Below are 20158 nucleotides of genomic sequence, written 5' to 3'. Positions count from 1 at the left end.
GGGCTTCCCAAACTTTCTTGACGGTAGAATACCTCCTGCTGAGCCCTTTCCTGGCTGTGTTGCACATGGTTCCGTGGCTCCCAACAGCCAGCACACCGACTCCACTTCCCAAATATCCCCAGAATTCACACACTTCTGTCCATCCTAACTATCTCTACCTACTTCAGCCGCTGTCCTCCCCCACCTGGAACTCTCACTCAGTGAGACGTTAATTGGCCCACTTGTGTACAGCGTCCCAGCAGGGAACAGATGGAACGCTCAGACTGGTAATTTGAAGACAAGATAATAAAGAATGAGGGCAGGATTTAGAGAGGATGCTCCCAGGGGGCCAGTTACAGCGGTTGGCACTGTGTGCCCCAGGGCCGTGGGGAGGGACTGCTTCCTGCGCAGGGAGAGGGCAGTGTTGGGTGAGAGCCACCCGCCCCGAGCTCTGGCCTTCCGTAGGGAAAGGCAGATAGTGCAGCAACCTGGAAAAAGAAATCTGAACGCTGCCTTCCCCTAGTCCTCCAGGCTCCCTGTGATGACTGCCATTGGCCAAACGCAACCAAACACAGCCAGCGGCCCGGGGGCACAGAGGAGAGTGAGGGTGGGCAGTGGGTCCAAAGGGACACACGGAAGACCTTAGCACCCGTTGTCCAGAGTCTTCCCCCCTCGTCCCCATTCTTCCTCCCTATGTCTGAAGCCCAAATCTGAATATTTCTTTTTCTTCTTGAAATCTGTCTCTTAGGGGTGCCTGGGGACTCCGTTGTTAAACGTCTGCCTTCAGCTCAGGTCATGATTCTGGGGTCCTGGGATTGAGCCCCATGTCGGGCTCCCTGCTCAGTGGGGAGTCTGCCTCACCCTCTCCCTCTGCCTGCCGCTCCCCCTACTTATGCTCTCTTCTCTCTCTCTCCCTGCCAAATAAATAAATCTTCTTTCTTCCTTTTTTTTTTTTTTTAAGATTTTATTTATTTATTTGACAGAGATCACAGGTAGGTAGAGAGGCAGGCAGAGAGAGAGAGAGAGAGAGAGAGAGAGAGAAGCAGGCTCCCTGCTGAGCAGAGCCCGATGTGGGACTCGATCCCAGGATCCTGAGATCATGACCTGAGCTGAAGGCAGTGGCTTAACTCACTGAGCCACCCAGGCGCCCCTCTTTTTTTTTTTTTTTTAAGAGAGAACTTACAGATGAAGATTTAGAAGACCTGACAACTAGATGTGATATGTGTGCCATGTTTGGCTCCTGATTCAAACATATGAACTATTTGAGGAATCACAAGACACTGGAGAAATGCAAACACCGGCCGAATAGCTGGTATTTTTAAATGAGTGTTTAGGTGTGATCATGGTTTGGAGATATTTTTCTTAAATGCTTCTATGGAAAGAGGGGGACTTCTCACCCCGGTACTACTGACATTTTGGACTGGATAATGCTTTGTAGAGGAGACTGCCCCATCCATTGTAAGGTGTTGATCAGGATCCCGGCATGTACCCACTAAATGGGTAGCACGTCAGCAGCACTCCCTTACTTGGGACAACAAAAAATATCTCCAAATATTGCCAAATGTCTCCTGGGAACACAACTGCTCCCTAATTGGAAACACTATGCTAGAGACACATACTGAAGTATTTATGGGTGAAATGATACTATATCTGGGATTTGTCAAAACAACCTAAGGGGGCTTGGGGTGGCATTCGGGGGGAGAAGTTTGACTATGTGTGCATAACCACTGAGGCCACATGGGAGTTCATTATACGATTCCTTCTATTTATATGCTAGTTTTCCCTAATAAGAAAGTTTAAAACTTGTAGTGCTGAAACCATATTAAAATATTCCCATTTCCGGGGCACCTGGGTGGCTCAGTGGGTTAAGCCGCTGCCTTCGGCTCAGGTCAGGATCTCAGGGTCCTGGGATCGAGTCCCACATTGGGCTCTCTGCTCAGCAGGGGGCCTGCTTCCCTTCCTCTCTCTCTGTGATCTCTTCCCTTCCTCTCTCCCACTGTGATCTCTCTCTGTCAAATAAATAAATAAAATCTTTAAAAAAAAAATATTCCCATTTCCCCCAAGCATCTTTAGCATATTGGGTTAAATAAGTTGTCTCTAAGTCAAAAGGTTATGACTTTAATTCAGATATTTAATAAATCTTAGTGAAGCCCCTTGTCTACTTCCCAAGTCCGGAGAAAGTGGATGATCTCATAACTGAATAATAAATTCAGATAATTTTTTTTTTTTTGGCTTGTAACATAATTGGAAGACCTAATCGTGTCCTAATTGTGATAAATCATTGAGATTCTTTGGATAAACTAAGGCGTTTCCCAAAATGGATGGCATCATTCTAACACAACACCCTCCACTGCCATATGCTTATTTAGCAGCAAAGGTTCTCAGCGTTTACATTTATAAAAATGAAAAACAGAAGAGAGCTGGCCATGAGCCCTGTCTCATTCTAACAAGTAGTAACATTTATCCCTAAGTTTCTTAAACCTTCATTTAAAAACTCTTCGTTTATCTCACTAAGAAACGCATTTCAAATACCTTATTTATACAACTGTCCAGACAATACAGGACTTTGATAAAATATTCACTAATGAGAACTATAATGACACAAGTATCTTTCTGGATGTCACTAACAGCCTTATAGTCAAAGGAAATTAAGCAAATATTTATTTCTGTTAGATAATCATGACAGACTAATAAAAAGTAGGATTTAAGCTTTAAATATTACGTTAGGATAAAATTCTCAGGGAAGTGGAATGGAAACATGAGTTTAAAGAGGAAAAAGATATAAGGGTACATTTAAAGTATACCTTTAAAAATGCATAAGGGACAAAAATAGACATATGGATCAATGGCATAGAATAGAGAACCCAGAAATAAACCCACACTTCTTTGGTCAATTAACCTACAACAAAGGAGAAGAGAATATACAGTGGAGAAAAGAGACTCTTCAGAGAAGAAAACATAGGCAGTCATCTTTGACACTGGCCTTAGCAACACCTTTCTGGATATGTCTTCTTGGGCAAGGAAAACAAAAACTAATCATTAAGACTGTAATCAAAATAAAAGCTTTTGTACAGGGAAGGAAACCATCAAGAAAATGACAAGGCAACCTACTGAATGAAAGAAGATATTTGCAAATGATTTATCTGGTAACAGGTTGATATCCAAAATACATTAAGAACTTATACAACCTGGGGGTGCCTGGGTGGTTTGGTGGGTTAAGCCTGCCTTCATCTCAGGTCATGATCCCAGGGTCCTGGGATCAAGCCTGGCATCGGGCTCTCTGCTCAGCGGGGAGCCTGCTCCCGCCCCCCACCACCACTGCCTGCCTCTCTGCCTACTTGTGATGTCTATCAAATAAATAAATAAATAAAATCTTAAAAAAAAAAAACCTGATATTTAAAAAAAAAAAGAACTTACACGACTCAAAAGCAAACAATATCTGATCAAAAAATGAAGAGAGAGGAGCACCTGGGTGGCTCAGCCAGTTAAGCGTCAGGTCATGATCTCAGAGTTCTGCGATCAAGTCCTGCGTCAGGCTCCCTGCTCAGTGGGGAGTCTGCTTCTCCCTCTCCCTCTGTCCCTCCGCTCTCTCCCTGTCAAATAAATAAATAACATCTTAAAAAAAAGAAGAGTGGGGGATCTATTTTTCCAAAGAAGACTTATAAATGGCTAAAAGACACTTGAAAAGAAGCTCACCATCACTATTCATCAGGGAAATGCAGATCAAAACGAGATTATCACCGCACATCTGTCAGTACGGCTAGAATCAAAAAGACAAGAAATAACAAGTCTGGGTGAGGATGTGGAGAAAGAGGAGCCCTCGGGCACAGCCGGTGGGAATGTAAATTGGTGCAGCCATTGTGGAAAACGGTATGGAGGTTTCTCAAAAAATTAAAAATAGAACTACCCTATGATCCAGTAATTCCCCTTCTCAGTATTGACCCAAACAAAATAAAAATACTAATTTAAAAAGATATATGACCCTCTTTATAGCAGCTTTATCTATAATAGCCAAAATATGGAGGCGGCCCAAGCGGCCCCTAATGGATGAATGGATAAAGATATGGGCTACAGTATGGGCTATGGTGAGTGCTGTGAAGTGTGTAAACCAGGCGATTCACAGACCTGTACCCCTGGGGTTAATAATACATTATATGTTTATTAAAAAAAAAAAAAAAGATATGGGCTACACACACAATGGAATATCACTCAGTCATAAAAAAGAAAGAGATCTTGCTACTTGAGATGACATGGATGGCACTACAGGGCATTATGCCGAGAAAAATAAGTCAGAGAAACAAATACCATATGATTTCACTCATGTGGGATCTAAAAACAAAACAAAACAAAACAAAACAAATGAATCAAGAAAAAAATCAAATTCTTACTTATAGGGAACAAATGGACGGTTGGGGGTGGGTGGGTGAAATAAAGGGGATTAAGAGGTATAAACTGCCAAGGAGTAAGTCATGGAGAGGGGAAGTACCGCATGCAGGAGCGCCTGGTTGGCTCTGTCACAGGAGCGGCAACTCTTGATCTTGGGGTTGTGAGTTCGGCCCCCACGTTAGGTGTAGAGATGTCTAAAAATAAAATCTTCAAAAAAAAGCAAAAAAGGAAAATACCGCATAGGGATTAGTCAGTAGACTGTAACAATGCTTGGTGACAGAGGGGGACCGCATTTACTGTAGTGAGCACTCGGTGTAAAGAAAAATGGACAGCGGGTTCTGCTGCATACCTTCGAAAGTGAGGAAATTTTTTCTTGAAATTCACAGTATGTGGGCACTTGCACGCTTCATAATTAAAAGATTACAAGATTCAGATGTCGGGTTTAAAATCCGTGGAGGGGTCCGGTCGCCCCAATTCCTCATGGGTTTGCACAGGCATCAAGGTGGGAGGGGCATGGCTGCCAGGGGCACTCACTGTCCACCTGCACCACTGGGGCTTCCTCTCCTTTCCCCTGGTCCTGGTTTCCTTATTGAACAGTTAGGTCCTGAGAAGCACCTTTCTGCCTCCCTTGATTTCTCTGCAGGACAACATGGAGCCCAAGTTGTCTCAGTGACACAGCCGCAGAGAGCAGCTCCCCTACTTCAGGAGAAAAGTGGGGTTCAGGGGGCAAGTGGCTGGGCCCGGGGGTCCTGTTCCCACCACGGCGCCCACCACGCTTCCACTGACACGGAATGCTGTCTTCTCTTTCCCACTGCTGTTTACTTTAGAAGCATTCTGTTTTCCTTCTTCTTTCTTAGTCCCTAATTTTCCAATAGACCCTGGCCACCGTTTATAAACACAACGGGATGCTTGTATACTTACTTGTATTTTGAGTGAGGCTGTGCCCTGGGGCCTTACTTAAAAGGAAGCACGCCCCCTCCCGTTTGCTGTTTACTCTTTCCATATGCAGCTTCCCTAGGTCCCTTCTGGTGACTTCCCCCGAGGGACCTGGGGTGCTGCCGCTCCTAAGAGATCAGATGCTGTAGCGGTTTTAAACTTCCCGCTGTCCACTCACAGCGGCGGGAGGACATGTGCTCTCCCCACCCCGCTCTCTTTCTCTGGGGAGGCTACTTGAAGCAGATGACCCTTAAAAAAGGCTAACCTCCCGCCGTGATTCAGTGAACGGGTAGCCGACTTGGGTTGGCTCCTTCAGAAGGACTGGCAAGGTGGTTGTTTTCTGTTGTGGTTTTCAATCATTAAATCTCGCTTTGGTCGACACTGTTGAACAGGAACTGCTAACAATGAAACTGAGAAAAATAAACACAAACATGAACAAATGACCTTTTATTTCATACAGAGATACAAAGGCAATTGTGTGCAGCAATCTGATGGGCGGTCCGAACGGCTGGAAGTAAATTCACGAGAAATGTCACCATAGCCGGTGGAAGAGAAGGTCAGAGGCGGAGGGACGAGACAGAGAAGGCGGCGGCTAATAATTAGGAGGCCGAAGGGCTACGTGGAGTCAACGCCGCAACGTGAGCTCGTCTGGACGCTTCCCGTGCGATCCGAACCGTAATGCTACCCAGCGACCACCAAAATCTTGAAGTGCGTTTTGTGCTACTTTGCATTAGGAGCTGTATCAAGGGAACTACAATCCTCACAAATAATCCAAACACCGTATTTTACTAAAGGAGCTGTAAACTCTGCTCGCGGTCTGCCGCGGAGGCCCGATGGGCATCTGGGATGGGTCTCCTGTTAAAGTGAAAGGGTTGACGCTTTGGTTGGTCCCAGTTTTTGAGGTGATGCTACTTGTCACAGCATCTGCTTTTGAGCTGAGGAAAATATTCACTGAAAAATGATCTTCAGAAATACAGGAAAAAACCAGGTCAGGCTGATGGCGCGCCACACCTCACCTCTTCCTGGCTGGGGTGCGTCAAGATGTAGGCAACTCGCATTTGCACGGCGGTGGCCCTACTGAGCAAACGGTCTCTCAGGAAAGACACATCTCCAACGCTTACATTTGTAATAGGGACACATGACGTGATTTGTTATTAATGAAACAGTTTATTGGTTTCCAATATAATCAATAAATTTTCAAATGTAAGTTTATTTTGTTAAACTTTATGTTTTATGATGAAAGAATACTGAACCAAAACATCAGAGAACACAGAGGCTCAGTAGCATGATTTCCAACATATTTTCCTGGATAAACAGTTGTTTGTTTGTTTTTTTCCAAGTATATGACTTTTTATGTAATAACAAAAGCTTCTGAAGCTCAAAGTTTAGAACTGAATTGTTTTGGACTAAACCCAGAAAAATGGGAGCTCATAAAATAAAGGCAGGGCAGGCATGGGTAGCAATAGAAGAGAAAAAAGTGGGGAAAAGCGATCTTCATACCAAGTTTATGTCCATTGGCTGGTTTTGTTTGTTTTTGTTCCGGTCTATTTAAGGCAGGATTAAGTCCCTGCAACCCTGCAGATAAATCCTAGTGTTGTAGTTATATAAGAAAGTTCTAAGAGTTCAGATATACAAATAAGCCAATTTTTAAAAACACTTTTCTTACAGTATTCTAAAGGCTTTTAAAGCATTATATAAATCTTCCAAATTTCTATCACCCACATTTCAAGAAGTAAATCTACACTTTAATAAGGCACTCTTAAGATAGAAAACAGTTTTGAAGATAATTCCACTCTACGCTAGGGCTGGCCCGTCCGCGCCCCAGGGACAGGGCTGAGTGGAGCACCTTCTGGAACAGAACCCCCTTCCGCGCACCAGCACAGAAAAAGCAGGCCCGGCGGACCGTTGTGGCCCCCCCGCAGCCGGGTGTGATCAGTGGGGGCTCTCCCACCCCAATCAGAGCTACACCAACAGCACTGCTCACATTTAATGGTGACATTTGAAAGCTGTCTCTCCCCTTTGCTAGAAATGTTCCCTTTGAACCCAGAACAGGGACTTCTGTTAGCTCCTGTGCATAAAGGAAATCAGAATGGACGAGAACCAAGGAGACCCTGGATCCCTTCATCTGACCGACAGACAGGATGGAAACGTACAGGAACTTCACCTTTAAATGACAAGCTAGTGACTGGAGATGACCTGACCTTCGAGTTGTGTGCCTTCCAGCGTGTCCTTAGTGCCGAGCGCGCCCACTTCCAAATAACAAGAATTCAAGTCCCACCAACCCTGTTGCTAATTCACACAAACACCAAAGCCTACAAGAGGGTCATGCAGCCTCTCAGCCTTGTACCAACCAAGAGGGATTTTAGTGGAGCATCTGCTCCTTCCTAAGTGACGGAAAAAAAGGAAGGAACAAGAGGGTCAGACTAAGCCTGAAATACAATTTCACTATGAAGAAAGGGCAGTAGAAGTCCCATTAGATCGGGAGGGGTTAAGAGGGTGGTGTTGGGAGTGTATCAAGTTGAGGCTCTGTTCAGGGCTGGGTCTTTGCTTCCAATGAGGAAAGAAGGACCCAAGAAAGGGAACTGTGAGGAGCTTCTTTCCTTCATCGTTCTGGGCTGGCAGCAACAGATCAATTACTTCCCGTAGAACTTTTTGTTGAGGAGGAAGATCAGAAGGTTGACATTTACTTTAGCTCTATTAAATAACTTCATGACTGCGACGCCTTCATACTGTAGCTGCAGCAGGTCCTGTTCAAAGAAACATTTGGCCGGTCAACCAAGTCTGTGGCACGAGACAAGACACAAGGTAGGGAGGAGGGACCCGGAAGGAACAAGGAAGGACAGACATGAAGTGGGGTGAGAAAGGAGTGCCCCAGGACAGAACCGTCCCCGGCACAAGCCCCCTGAGAGCCCGAGGAACAGGGCACATTGCTCAACAGAACGTCCTGGTCCACTGGGAGTTAAGAAGTCACGCGGTTCATATCAAAATACACAAAACAGGGAAAGAAAAAGCAGCATGTTCATTCAACATACAGACTTCCTACTTCAGAAGCAACAATATCATGTCTCCAGTTTGTTTAACTGATGGGTCACCTGCAGAAGGTGAAGGCATTTCAATCTAAGATAAACACACGCGTCACTAAAACCAGGACACGGCCACTCGGGGCGTCATGATGGGGTCCGCTAGAGTCTTACTTCCTATTTCACATGAGAAAGCTTTTATGTTTTGAAGGCATGGGGGGAAAGGACCTGTTTATTAGGTGTCTACTATGTATGAGTTCCACACTGGGTAAGCACATCAGATAGTGTCTTTCTAAGTGCTGATAAAAATCTTAGAGGTGTGATTATCCCAAGTTTAAAGATGAAGCTTAAAGACGGAGTGGATCTGGACCTGAGTAAAGCCCCTGCTTCTCCCACTGCCCTCCACTGTCCGGAGCACCTTTAGGAAGTGAGAGGTCTCACCCATAAACTTCAGAAGAGAGGCAGGCGATGAGAGAACAAGAATCAGAGTGCTTGAAAGTTCAAGTTCAACCAGTTCAGCTTCTGGAAAAATCCTAGGGGCTCCATGAGAACGAAGGCCCTGGTGGGTCACCTGATCCTCACTCCATATTTAATGCCCCTGTGCACGGATGAGCACGCCACCCGAGGTGGGCTAGTGAGCCCGCACAGCCCTGGGGACCCTGAAGGCCTGACGGGGTCTCCTTTCACGAAAGCACCTGGGCATGTGCACCATGGAATCATGGAATCATTGAGAAGGCAATGAAGATACACTACAGTCCTTACGGAGCTCACAGTGTGGGGAGCGCTGGTCAGAGCAGTAACATGTATAGAGGAGGAAAGGACAAGGACTTGGGGGAAGGGGGAGGTCAGCAGGTGCAGAGAGGGCCCCTGCCCAGGCCAACAGGGTAGAGCAGTGAGAAGGAAACGGGGCTGATGAGGACAGAGCCCAGGAGGCCTCGAGGTACCTGGGGCTTTGCTAAGGTGTAAGACCTAGAGATACTACAGAATAAAAATTAGCTAATATTATGTTATAAAATGATTCACTGCAGAGTTCTTCCTGAATTTAAAATGGGATTTAGTTTACAAAGATGCAATTTGCACACAGCTTGTCACAAATACACCTTTAAGCCCCTACATCAAATCAAGATGAGAGAAAACACTTCAAGCTACTGAACAACAGGAAGCAGAAGCTTCAGACAAAAGCTTGGAGAAGATATCCCCGCCCGCCAGAGCTTTCCGGGAGTGCAGACCATGGCAGAAGCACAGCAGCCCTTGCTCCTTCCCCGGCTGCATGCAGCCCAGCTCACTGCGGGTGTGGACAGCCATCCCCGACCCAGTTCCTTTTCACCTACTCTCCTGCCCCGCTGAGAACAACCACCTCACATCAGAGCTTTCGGTTGTGCATGGTGTGTACCCACCTGATAATGCAACATAAACGTCTCCATCTGAACGCCCATGAACTTGGCTTTCACTTCAAAGTCTCCAACTTCTTCTGTTGGACTGATTTCAAAGATAACATTCTTAAACCTGTTGAAACATAACATCGTAAGGGTGTGATTTTTACGTTCTCGTATAAAAATATTTTACGAAATGTAGAAAGGAGATTAGCAATCTTCAAGGGGCGCCTGGGTGGCTCAGTTGGTTAAATGTCTGCCTTGGGCTCGGGTCTTGATCTCAGGGTTCTGGGATCGAGCCCCCTGTTGGGCTCCCTGCTCAGCGGGGAGTCTGTTTCTTCCTCTTCTTTTGCCCTTCCCCCCTCTCATGCTTCCTCTAATAAATAAAAATTTTTAAAAAATCTTCAAGAGTGAAAAGGGGTACAAACTAAAGGTCCAAAGTATTTCCACGGGTGAAGCAGGGAGGGGCCGCCACTCTAAGTGCCACACGCTTGAAGACCTTGGGAGAGGCCACAACCTCTGCCTGCAACCCCCGCATTCACAGCAAGAGGGACCACTGAGGACGGCCACGAAGGCCTCTGAAGGGATGATGTCACACGAATTCTCTTGGCCTTCCCTGTGGCCACTGCTGAAATCTAACGATAAAAGCATAATCAAGAGGAAAGAAAGGGAGGAAGGGTGCGTGTGTGAATGCACCGTGTTTGACGATTGCAAGGGGTGTGTAAGGAAACTAAAAGGAGTAAGAACAAGAAGAGCCATGAGGGGAGCTGCCCTAGATATCAAGGCACTGGGTACCCAGTACCACCAAAGATACACTGCTATTTCCTGAAAATATTTAAGGTATCATTCATTCTCAACCTGTTATGAATTGGCTTGGAATTTTTTTTTTTTACACGAGCTTGGAGATTTTATAGCAACAGGAGAAGGTGTTGTTCCCCAGATGATCAAATTACATCAGCCCAAATTTCTGGAACTCAACTACGGAGAAAACTTATCTCCCAGAAACAGAGCTGAGAACCACGAATGATGCAAAAGAGGCCAAGAAGAAGCTACGAGAGAGGTCACAAAGTCCCCGCACGGAACATGAGCATCTGATTCAACAAGAGTTCCTCACTGGTCACTCCCGGAAGGTAACTTCCTATGATAATTTTACTTTAACCAGTTTGCTTTATCTTTTTTTTTTTTTTTTTAGATTTTATTCATTTATTCGTCAGAGAGAGAGAGCACAAGCAGGGGAGCAGCAGGCAGAGGGAGAAGCAAGCTCCCTCTGCTTTAAGTTTTCTTTTCTTTTTTTTTTTTTTTAAAGATTTTATTTATTTATTTGTCAGAGAGAGTGAGCACAGGCAGAGAGGCAGGCAGAGGCAGAGGGAGAAGCAGGCTCCCTGCCGAGCAAGGAGCCCGATGTGGGACTCGATCCCAGGACGCTGGGATCATGACCTGAGCCGAAGGCAGCTGCTTAACCAACTGAGCCACCCAGGCGTCCCTCTACCTTAGGTTTTCTTTTTTTTTCTTTTTTTTTTTTTTTAAAGATTTTATTTATTTATTTGACAGAGAGAGATCACAAGTAGGCAGAGAGGCAGGCAGAGAGGAGGAAGCAGGCTCCCCGCTGAGCAGAGAGCCCGATGCGGGACTCGATCCCAGGACCCTGAGATCATGACCTGAGCCGAAGGCAGCGGCTTAACCCACTGAGCCACCCAGGCGCCCCTACTTTAGGTTTTCTGATCTGAAGTAACATATATTCATTATTGAACTTTGGAAATTGGTAAAGCATGAAGAAAAAGAAAAGGCACCTATAATTTCACAAGCCAAAGACAACCCGTAAAATACTCAGTGTATGTTCTTCTGTGCCTCTGTTCACATAAAGTTTATCTAACTACCCACTTACTTATCTACCTTTTTTTTTTTTTTTTTTTTTTAGCATAAGTTATAAATATAGTCCTGTAACCCATCTTCCCTCTGGTAACATTATGAGAGTTTTTCACATTCTTTGAAAGCATCCTTTTTAATGGCCACGCAATATTCCAAGTTAGAGTTAAAATTTAACCATTCATCTACTGTTCAACACTTAAGTTGATTTTACTGTTTACATTATTACGCTTATGGTACATGTTTATATGTAAATCTTTGGTTTTTACCTCTGATTGTTTTTTTATGACAGATGCCTCAAAATGGAATTTCTGGTCAGAGTATTAATTTTTTTCATTATAAAAACCACAAGACAGGGGTGCCTGGGTGGCTCAGTTGTTGAGCATCTGCCGTTGGCTCTGGTCATGGTCCTGAGGTCCTGGCATTGGGCTCCCTGCTCAGAGGGGAATCTGCTTCTCCCTCTCCCACTCCCCCTGCTTGTGTTCCCTCTCTTGCTGTGTCTCTTTCTGCCACATAAATAAAATCTTAAAAACAAAAACAAAAAACTACAAGACATAAAATTTACCATCTTAACTATTTTTAAGTGTGTAGTATGTATATATACGTACATACATATGTATATACATATGCATATGCATACATACACATATACACTGGAATATGACGCAGCCATCAAAAAGGAAATCTTGGCATTTACAACGATGTGGATAGAACTAGAGAGTATTAAACCAAGTGAAATAAGTCAACCAGAGAAAGACAATTATCATATGATCTCACTGATAATGAGGAATTTGAGAGGCAGGGTGGGGGGTTGTAGGGAGAAGAGAGGAAAAAATGAAATAAGACAAAACCGAAGAGGAAGACAAACCATAACAGACTATTAATCTCAGGAAACAAACTGAGGGTTGCTGGAGGGGAGTATTCTGAAGGGATGACATCACAGGAATTCTCTTGGCCTTCCCCATGGGCACTGCTGAAATCTAACAATAGATTGGGTGGAATGCGGTGGCTGGGTGAGGGATATTGGGGAGGGTATGTATTGTAATGAGTACTGGGTATTATCTAAGACTGACAAATCACAGCCCTGTACCCCTGAAACAAGTAATACATTATATGTTAACTTAAAAAATAGTAATTAATAATAATACATACATATTTTTCCATGTTTTTGAATTCGGTAGTTAAAGAATAGTATCCCATTTTAAAACTTCGAATTTTTAGAGTCTGGCTGAGTTTGCATGTGTATGTGTGTTTGTGAATCATGGCATACTATCTGTATTTTCTCCAGTCATTTTTCAGTTGGAGACCTTGGTCCTTTAGAGGTTTTTTTTGTGTTGAGCACTTTATGTATTTTTTGAGTTTGTCTCATATTTATATCTCTTCCCTTCTTTTTGTCATTATTTTCTACTGTTCAAATGTCACCCACTTTTTTTTTTTTGCCTTTCTTCTTTTTAATTTGCTGTTAAAGGCTCTGAAACCAGGTTACAGGGACACCTTACTGGCTCAGTCAGTTAGGCATTTGCCTTTGGCTCAGGTCATGATCTCAGGGTCTTGGGATCGGGCTCCACATTGGGATCCCTGGTTAGTGTGGAGCCTGCTCTCCCTGTCCATCTTCTTTTGCCCTTCCCCTGCTGCTTATGCTCTCTCTCTGACAAATAAATAAATCAAATAAATAAAAATCTAATAAATAAAATAAGAAAAAAAAGAGAGAAATTAAGTTTCATCTCAAACAAACCTGTTGTTTTACCAGACTCAAAATCAGCAAGCTCAGCTGCCAGAGGTCACAGGGCCAGCTGAGTCGGTACATAACAATGCCTGCTAATGATAGCCAGGACAGGTTCAGGAACCATGTCCACAGCAAGCTGGCACATCCCAGGAAAGAGAAGGAGGGTAATCCCCTGATTCCCAGCCTCAAATGGAATAAAGTAAATTCCTCTTCTTGTTATTCTTATTGATTCTTGGCTTAGACACAGGAGAGTAAGAAATGGCATCCTCCTTTAAAGAGGAAAGGTTAAGATGGGGCCCACACAAGCAGGTACGAACACAGCCTGGAGCAAATATTCCACAACAAAGGAGAAGAAATACTTTCCTTTCTATGACAGACAAATTAACTCTGACTATTAGGCCTAGTGCTGTCCTAAACAGATATATAAGTAGATAGAATATATGAAAATGACCAACCACGTAACAGAAATAAAGGCAGTAAGATAAAGAGGTAATGAAGTCAACATATAAGACAAAGTAAAAAAGTAAATACTCACTGGTTCACTTGTAGGTCCTCAATTTCCAGAAGGACTCCTTTTTCATGTAGTCTTGCTGCCGTGTATTTCAGAGAAATCTTTTTGCTTTTCTTTCCTTTCATTTCCCTAGGCTTCTTGGAGACCCTGTGGGGGGGGTGGGGATCACACCATTATCACTTTCTTTTTTCTTTTTTTAAAAGATTTTATTTATTTATTTGACAGAGAGATCACAAGTAGGCAGAGAGGCAGGCAGGGCGGGGGTGGGGAAGCAGGCTCTCCGCTGAGCATAGAGCCCCATGTGGAGCTCGATCCCAGACCCTGGGATCATAACCTGAGCCGAAGGCAGAGGATCAACCCACTGGGCCACCCAGGTGCCCCCATTATCACTTTCTGTATGTAACCGTGTACTACAAGTCTGTCGATAGTTCAAGGATATGAGGTCAGAAAACGAACTTCCCATACACCAGCCTGAGTAACATACTGATTCTAAAATGGCAAGTTAGTATTAGGATTAACCTGAGCAATCTCTGCAGAGGAAACATCACTAAATAGCTTTTGCCTTTAATTGTACTTGCAAACCCACCATGAATTTAACCTTCTAACACCAACATGAAGGAACTATATTGAACCTCAGGGGAGTCCCTGTAAGCCCCGTGCCCTGGCAGGGCAAAAATAAATATATCTCAGAATAAGTAATGTTTAGAAGACTTTAAACCAGTATAGCAAATACAGAAGAATGGGGACAAGTAAAGAGAAATAGACCTTAGGAGGCTATTGGGATAATCAAGGTAAGAAGTGATTTTTCAAAAATAAACATGGGGGGCGCCTGGGTGGCTCAGTGGGTTAAGCCGCTGCCTTCGGCTCAGGTCATGATCTCAGGGTCCTGGGATCGAGTCCCACATCGGGCTCTCTGCTCAGCAGGGTGCCTGCTTCCTCCTCTTTCTCTGCCTGCCTCTCTGCCTACTTGTGATCTCTCTCTGTCAAATAAATAAAATCTTTAAAAAAAAAAAATAAATAAAATAAACATGGGAAGACTAGAGATCCCTGAGAACTGGGATTTGAGGCTCCACAGAAGGCCCTCAAGAGATGGGGCGGGAATGCTGGTACAGGAGTTAAAGGGAGTAACCACCATAGAAGGCAACTGAAAGATCTATAGAAATTACACCTGTACAAAATCTTTGATCCAGTGATTCCACATCCAGGAATTTATCCTCAAAAATATGCCCACATCTGCAAAATAACCTAGGTACAAGAGGTTTTGGTATTTGGTGCAGAATTTTTAAAATTCTAATAACTAGAAACAACACAAGTGTCTACCATTGCAGACCTGATTACATCAATTGCTGTGTCTCTGTATGCAATGGGGTACCACAGAGCCACTCTGTCTGCTTAGAATGCCTACAAGCAACGATGACCCTGTGGTAACGAGCACATCTAGTGCATGGATTTTGGTTTCTAAACACCACTCTTCATGAGAAAGCACCAGGAACGCTTAGAGAAATGGCTAATTCCAAGCCTGGGGAGGGGAAAGTACAACTTGAGCCAGAACACCTGTGTCTATATGAAGTCAAGAAGTGCTCAAAGAATGATGGGGAAAGGCCAAAAGGTCACAGGAACCAGCCCCACAAGCTGGGTTGGGTGGGCCCGACTTTCATCCCTGCCTCACCTCGGTCTTCCAGGGAGGGAAAGAGAGCCAGAGTGCAGGCAGAAGAGTAATGAAGCCAGAGAAGGGGAGCTCATGTGGTAAAATGCCAAAAATAGGTGAAGGGTACATATTGCTCTCTTCTCTCAACCTTTCTGAAGTTGGAAAATTCTTAAACTTAAAACTGAGAAGTACAAAATAAACTAACCCTAGATAGCAGTGCAAGTAGAACTTGGACCTACCACCCCATCTCTCTGGGTCCTCAGTTTCCCTCCCTATAAGATGGGCATGTTGCTAATCGTCACTGGAGCCAGCTGGGAAAAAACTGGGGTCTGGGATCCTGGCCCCAGGAGGTATAGAGAGAGGCCAGGGGATCAAAATGTCTATCATATTCCTTAAGTGATTCTGAGGCACAGCCGGGTTTGGGGAGCACTAACTAACCCCCTTCCATGATTCTTTCATTTCTAGGGCCAAGAAGATATTTTAGAACAGGGATGTTTAGAAATAAGCACCCTGAAGTACCCCCTCCATTATTTATTTACATCACACAATAACTAATGGAACTAGGTAATCATGCAAACAATCAGAAGCAAAATCAAGAATTAAAGCAAAAAATAACATACATGTTTTAAGTAAGAACTTCCAAGGTCACTTCAGTTGCCTCTATTTCTTTTTCCCTTGATGCTGATTCTTTAAAAAAAAAAAAAAGTATATATATATACACTTACTTGCCCTTGCTGGCCAAGTTATCCAAGCAGGTTTTGATATAGCTTTTGTAGTAATCCACCTGCTCTCCATAGAAAGTGGCCTTCGAGTTCAGAGCAGCGTAAGTTTGTTGCAATTTCACCAGCTCGGCCTTCCTTCTCTGTCTGTATCTCCGCTGATTCCGAATGTCCTAAGACACAATTTTCAAAATGAGGAAAATGACGGTAGGTGTCACATGCTTCTCATATCATCCATGGCAGAGCCTAGCAGTGCTAAACTGCTTGCGTGATCACACGCAGCAATTTTTAAAGATTTTATTTATTTATTAGAGAGACAGCAGAGCACATGCACGAACAAGCCATGGGTGGGGGAAGGGGCAGAGGCAGAGGGAGAAGCAGACTCCCTGCTGCTCCATCTCAGGACTGGGTGATCATGAGCTGAGCCGAAGGCAGATGCTTAACCAACTGAGCCACCCAGGTGTCCCAACAACATCAATTTATGTTCAAAAATTAGCAAAGAAATTCAGATCTCATTAATCTTTATCCCTGTCTATATTTTCCCCGTCTGTATTACAGGCAGGGAAATATGTTACTTTTACAGAGTTCCATGTTCTTATAATTTGTTTGCAAAGCTGGTTTAACCTCTAAATACATGTCAGGAGAGGGAAGAAAAGATCATCTTACTGTATCAGTTAGCAAGCTCCCTAGTGTGCATGGTACTGCCTTACTGGGCCAGCAGTGCGCCAGCCCACACTCTGGGCCCACACCAGAGCCCCTTACTTGGGAAGACTGACACAAATCAAGTATTTCATGACCCACTGGATGTGAATTTATGTGTCACAGCAGTCATTAAAAAATCTAGAGGACTTCCTTAAGGCCAAAGACAAATCAAGGCATAGGAAGCTCTGATTAGGGTCTCTCCCTAGTGACATAGGCCATGGAGTAAGTAAGTCATCAAAGGGCAGGCAAGGTCCCTATGCTGGAGAAGCTGACAACAAGCCCTCAGAGAAGAGGTCCCTGACCCTGCCTGTGCACTGAAGGCATGCTGTCCTCCAAACAGCTACAGTCACCTCACAAGCCGCTGAGACAGGTTTGCGCATGGCCAGGCTGCCCCTGCCCATGCCCATGCCGCACGCAGTACCTTGGCAATGTCATTGATCAGCTCCTGGTATCTGTTCTTTGGGTCCACTGTCCCAAGCTCCGTTAGCTTCTTCAAGCCCGACTGGATCTTCTCCTTCTTCTCCTGGAGGGTGAGGTTGCTGTCTTCCTTTACGAATTTGGACTTTTTCATCTTGTCGGGAGTTTTGGCGTCACGAATAGCGCGCCTCTGCATGGCCCTCTGATGTTCTGCTTCCTACAGACACAGAGAAGAGAAAGAAGTTGCTGGCAAGTTCAGCACACTAACCCAAAACTCGAGTCTACAGAGCATATCCACACCCGGATTTATACAGCTCTGACAGTTCATTCTGGAAACAGAGGGAACAAACCTGCCCTCTGACAAGGGACAGAGAAACCGCATGGTGCACAGGCGGATCTCCTCTAGAAGAGATTACATCGCTGAAATCACACGGCCTCATGGGACTTCTGTCCTGGATTCTCTCGTACAGTTAGGAGACTGGGCTCCAGTGCTACAAAATCCCTTGTTTTTTTCCTATCACATTTTGAGACACAAGAGTCATTTAATTTTCCCTGAAACACAGCTTCGCCTTTGGGTGAATGTTGTAACCACACCAAGGCGATACCAGTGCTCAGTCGATGCTTTTTGCCACCTAGACCAGGCCGGGTCACGCGGACGGCCTCCCCCGCTCTCAAGCATGCTGTAAATGCCAGTCTCTAGAGAATGAAAGTCCTTCCTGTGATTCTTCTTTAGGCAGTCAACATCCAACGTTTGCCCATTATGTCTCTGCCCAACATGACCCACACCACTAATCCATTTTTCTGGTGCTTTCTTCCTTCTTCAGCTCCCTGCAATCTGGCTTCTGCATCTCTACTCTCATGCCCAACTACCACCCCTCATTCGTACCCTCTGCACTTTCTCCCTGCCCTAGGCATGGCTTTGGTACCTCCAAGGGACCCGTGGCAGCTTCTCTCCCATTGTTCATTCTCAAAACCTCACTCATCAGATCTATGCAGACAGATCTCACATCTCTGCAGCTAAACTTCTGGTACCGCATTCTGAACTGTCTGTACCGGGATGCTCCCATTTGGAATGGCTTGTGACTCCTCCCGAACTGGAGCAACTCCCTCTCCCAGAATGCCCCTTCCTCCTGCTGTCAAGACCACTCCGCAACGCACAAGACGAAGGGCATAAACCCTGGAGTCAGACGGAGTCTGATCCAAGATTGGTTCTGCCTTGACACGCGGACGGCCGTGGGCCAGTTATGTGACCTCTAACGGTCTTAGACTCCGCGGCTGTAACAAGAGAATGAAAAGACTCACCTCACAGAGGTAGTGGGAGGAGGATGTGAAAGAACACAGGTGAGAGGCCCACACTAACAGCAGGCTCTCATTAAAGACGGGGTCTGCCTTTCCTCCCGTCAAACAAGCTGCAGTGGTTGGTTATGATTCTCTTCTCGTCCCTCCCACACATCTAGTCAGTAATCAATCATAGCAGGTAAGAGCTGAGAGTTCATTAAAAACAGTGGTTTTCAAGGAGTCCTGGGTGCCGCAATAAGGGACACCCACAGGTACCCAGAACCCTGGGGGCGGGTTTGCAAGGGCCCGGAGCAGCAGCTCCTGTTTTTCCTGCTTCATAATCGTGTTTCCCAGTAAACTCTCGTCTAACAAAAAGGATACTTGTGCTCAACATTTCAAACAAATGACCTATTCTTCACATTCTACAAATGCAAAAGAGGGATCTTAGACAGGAAGTGCCTCATCCACCACTTCCCACCGCCAAGCCGCCCCCAACCAGTGGGGCCGTACTTGAACCCACAGCTCAATTGCTCGACCACCATTTGCTGTGAGAGTAGTAAATGGTCCCAGGGTTACAGAAGTCCTTTACTCTGCATCTGTCCAGTGCTAAGCAGAGGTTCTACTTAATTTGTTCTCCGGTCCTACTCCTCCCTGCTCACCCTCACCCACATCTCCATTCTAGAAATGTCAGACCAACTATATGTCAGGCCCTTCCCTCCCTCATGCCTCTGTTTGCGTGGACTCTCCTGCCCAAGACGCCTCTCGTCTACGCGCACACCCAGTCCCATCCACGCCTCCTGAGTGTGGCTCAAGTCCGCGTCTTCTGACGCTTTGCTCCTCACTGGCCTCTTTCCTGAGCTTTGGCTATTTTTAAAGCCAACATCAAAGTCAATTTTTAATGGTTTTCTAAGTATTTCAGATCCGTATGCCACATTTCTCCAACTAGATCATGAGTTCAGTGAGTTCAGGAGCTACATTCTGAAATTTTCTTCTATCTACCAAGGCACTTAACAAAATTCTAATGATACAATAATATTCAATCGATTATTAGACAGACTTGCCAATTCCGCCTCAGTTAATTAAATTAACACATACACAGATTGCATGAGCCATGAGCCTTATGCCCCGAGAGCAGCGGCCTTTCCACGTGGGAGCCAACAACTTTCTCAGCGGGCTCCAACCACCACCTTGCCCCGGTCATCCGACAGCTGACGGACGGGACCACTGTTCTGGGCCGCCCGCAGGGAAGCATCTCCTGGGATTCGGGCCCCATCCCCTTGCCCATGGCCCGCACCAATCACGGGAGCTCCTGTGCCCTTTGTTAAGTTTTACCTGTTCACTGGTGGCTGGGGTTTCCAGGATTTCCGTCAAGGTCTCGCCTGGCTGGAACCGGATGACGTCCACAATTAAACGTTTCGTGCTAAAAGGAGATGGGGGGAGACCGTCACCGTCACCAGGTCTCCCACCTTCCCTTGAACGGAGCTGAGCAGCAGCATATACACGCCGCTTCACACAGGTCCCGCAGGGCAGCTGCTAGCACAAGACACTCGAGGCCCCAGGCTGACAGCGCGGGTACCAGGCTGAGGATTTCTCAGGT

General features: G+C 45.3%; 1 protein-coding gene across 2 annotated transcripts in view; it reads right to left on the bottom strand.

Moving 5' to 3' along the window:
- Positions 1-5735: 5735 nt before the first annotated feature.
- Positions 5736-20158, bottom strand: part of IQGAP1 (IQ motif containing GTPase activating protein 1) — a 101318-nt gene continuing 86895 nt past the window's right edge. For both annotated transcript variants that reach the window (XM_032342036.1, XM_032342037.1), the window contains 6 exons: positions 19894-19981; positions 17288-17500; positions 16171-16337; positions 13822-13944; positions 9719-9827; positions 5736-8048 (listed from right to left, as the gene is read on the bottom strand). In XM_032342036.1, coding sequence (XP_032197927.1) covers positions 7935-8048; positions 9719-9827; positions 13822-13944; positions 16171-16337; positions 17288-17500; positions 19894-19981 — 814 coding nt within the window. In that variant the 3' untranslated portion in view covers positions 5736-7934. The remainder of the gene's footprint in view (positions 8049-9718; positions 9828-13821; positions 13945-16170; positions 16338-17287; positions 17501-19893; positions 19982-20158) is intronic.

Source organism: Mustela erminea, chromosome 5 (genome assembly GCF_009829155.1).
Source record: "Mustela erminea isolate mMusErm1 chromosome 5, mMusErm1.Pri, whole genome shotgun sequence".
Taxonomy (NCBI): domain Eukaryota; kingdom Metazoa; phylum Chordata; class Mammalia; order Carnivora; family Mustelidae; genus Mustela; species Mustela erminea.
This window is presented reverse-complemented; position numbering and strand designations above follow the sequence as displayed.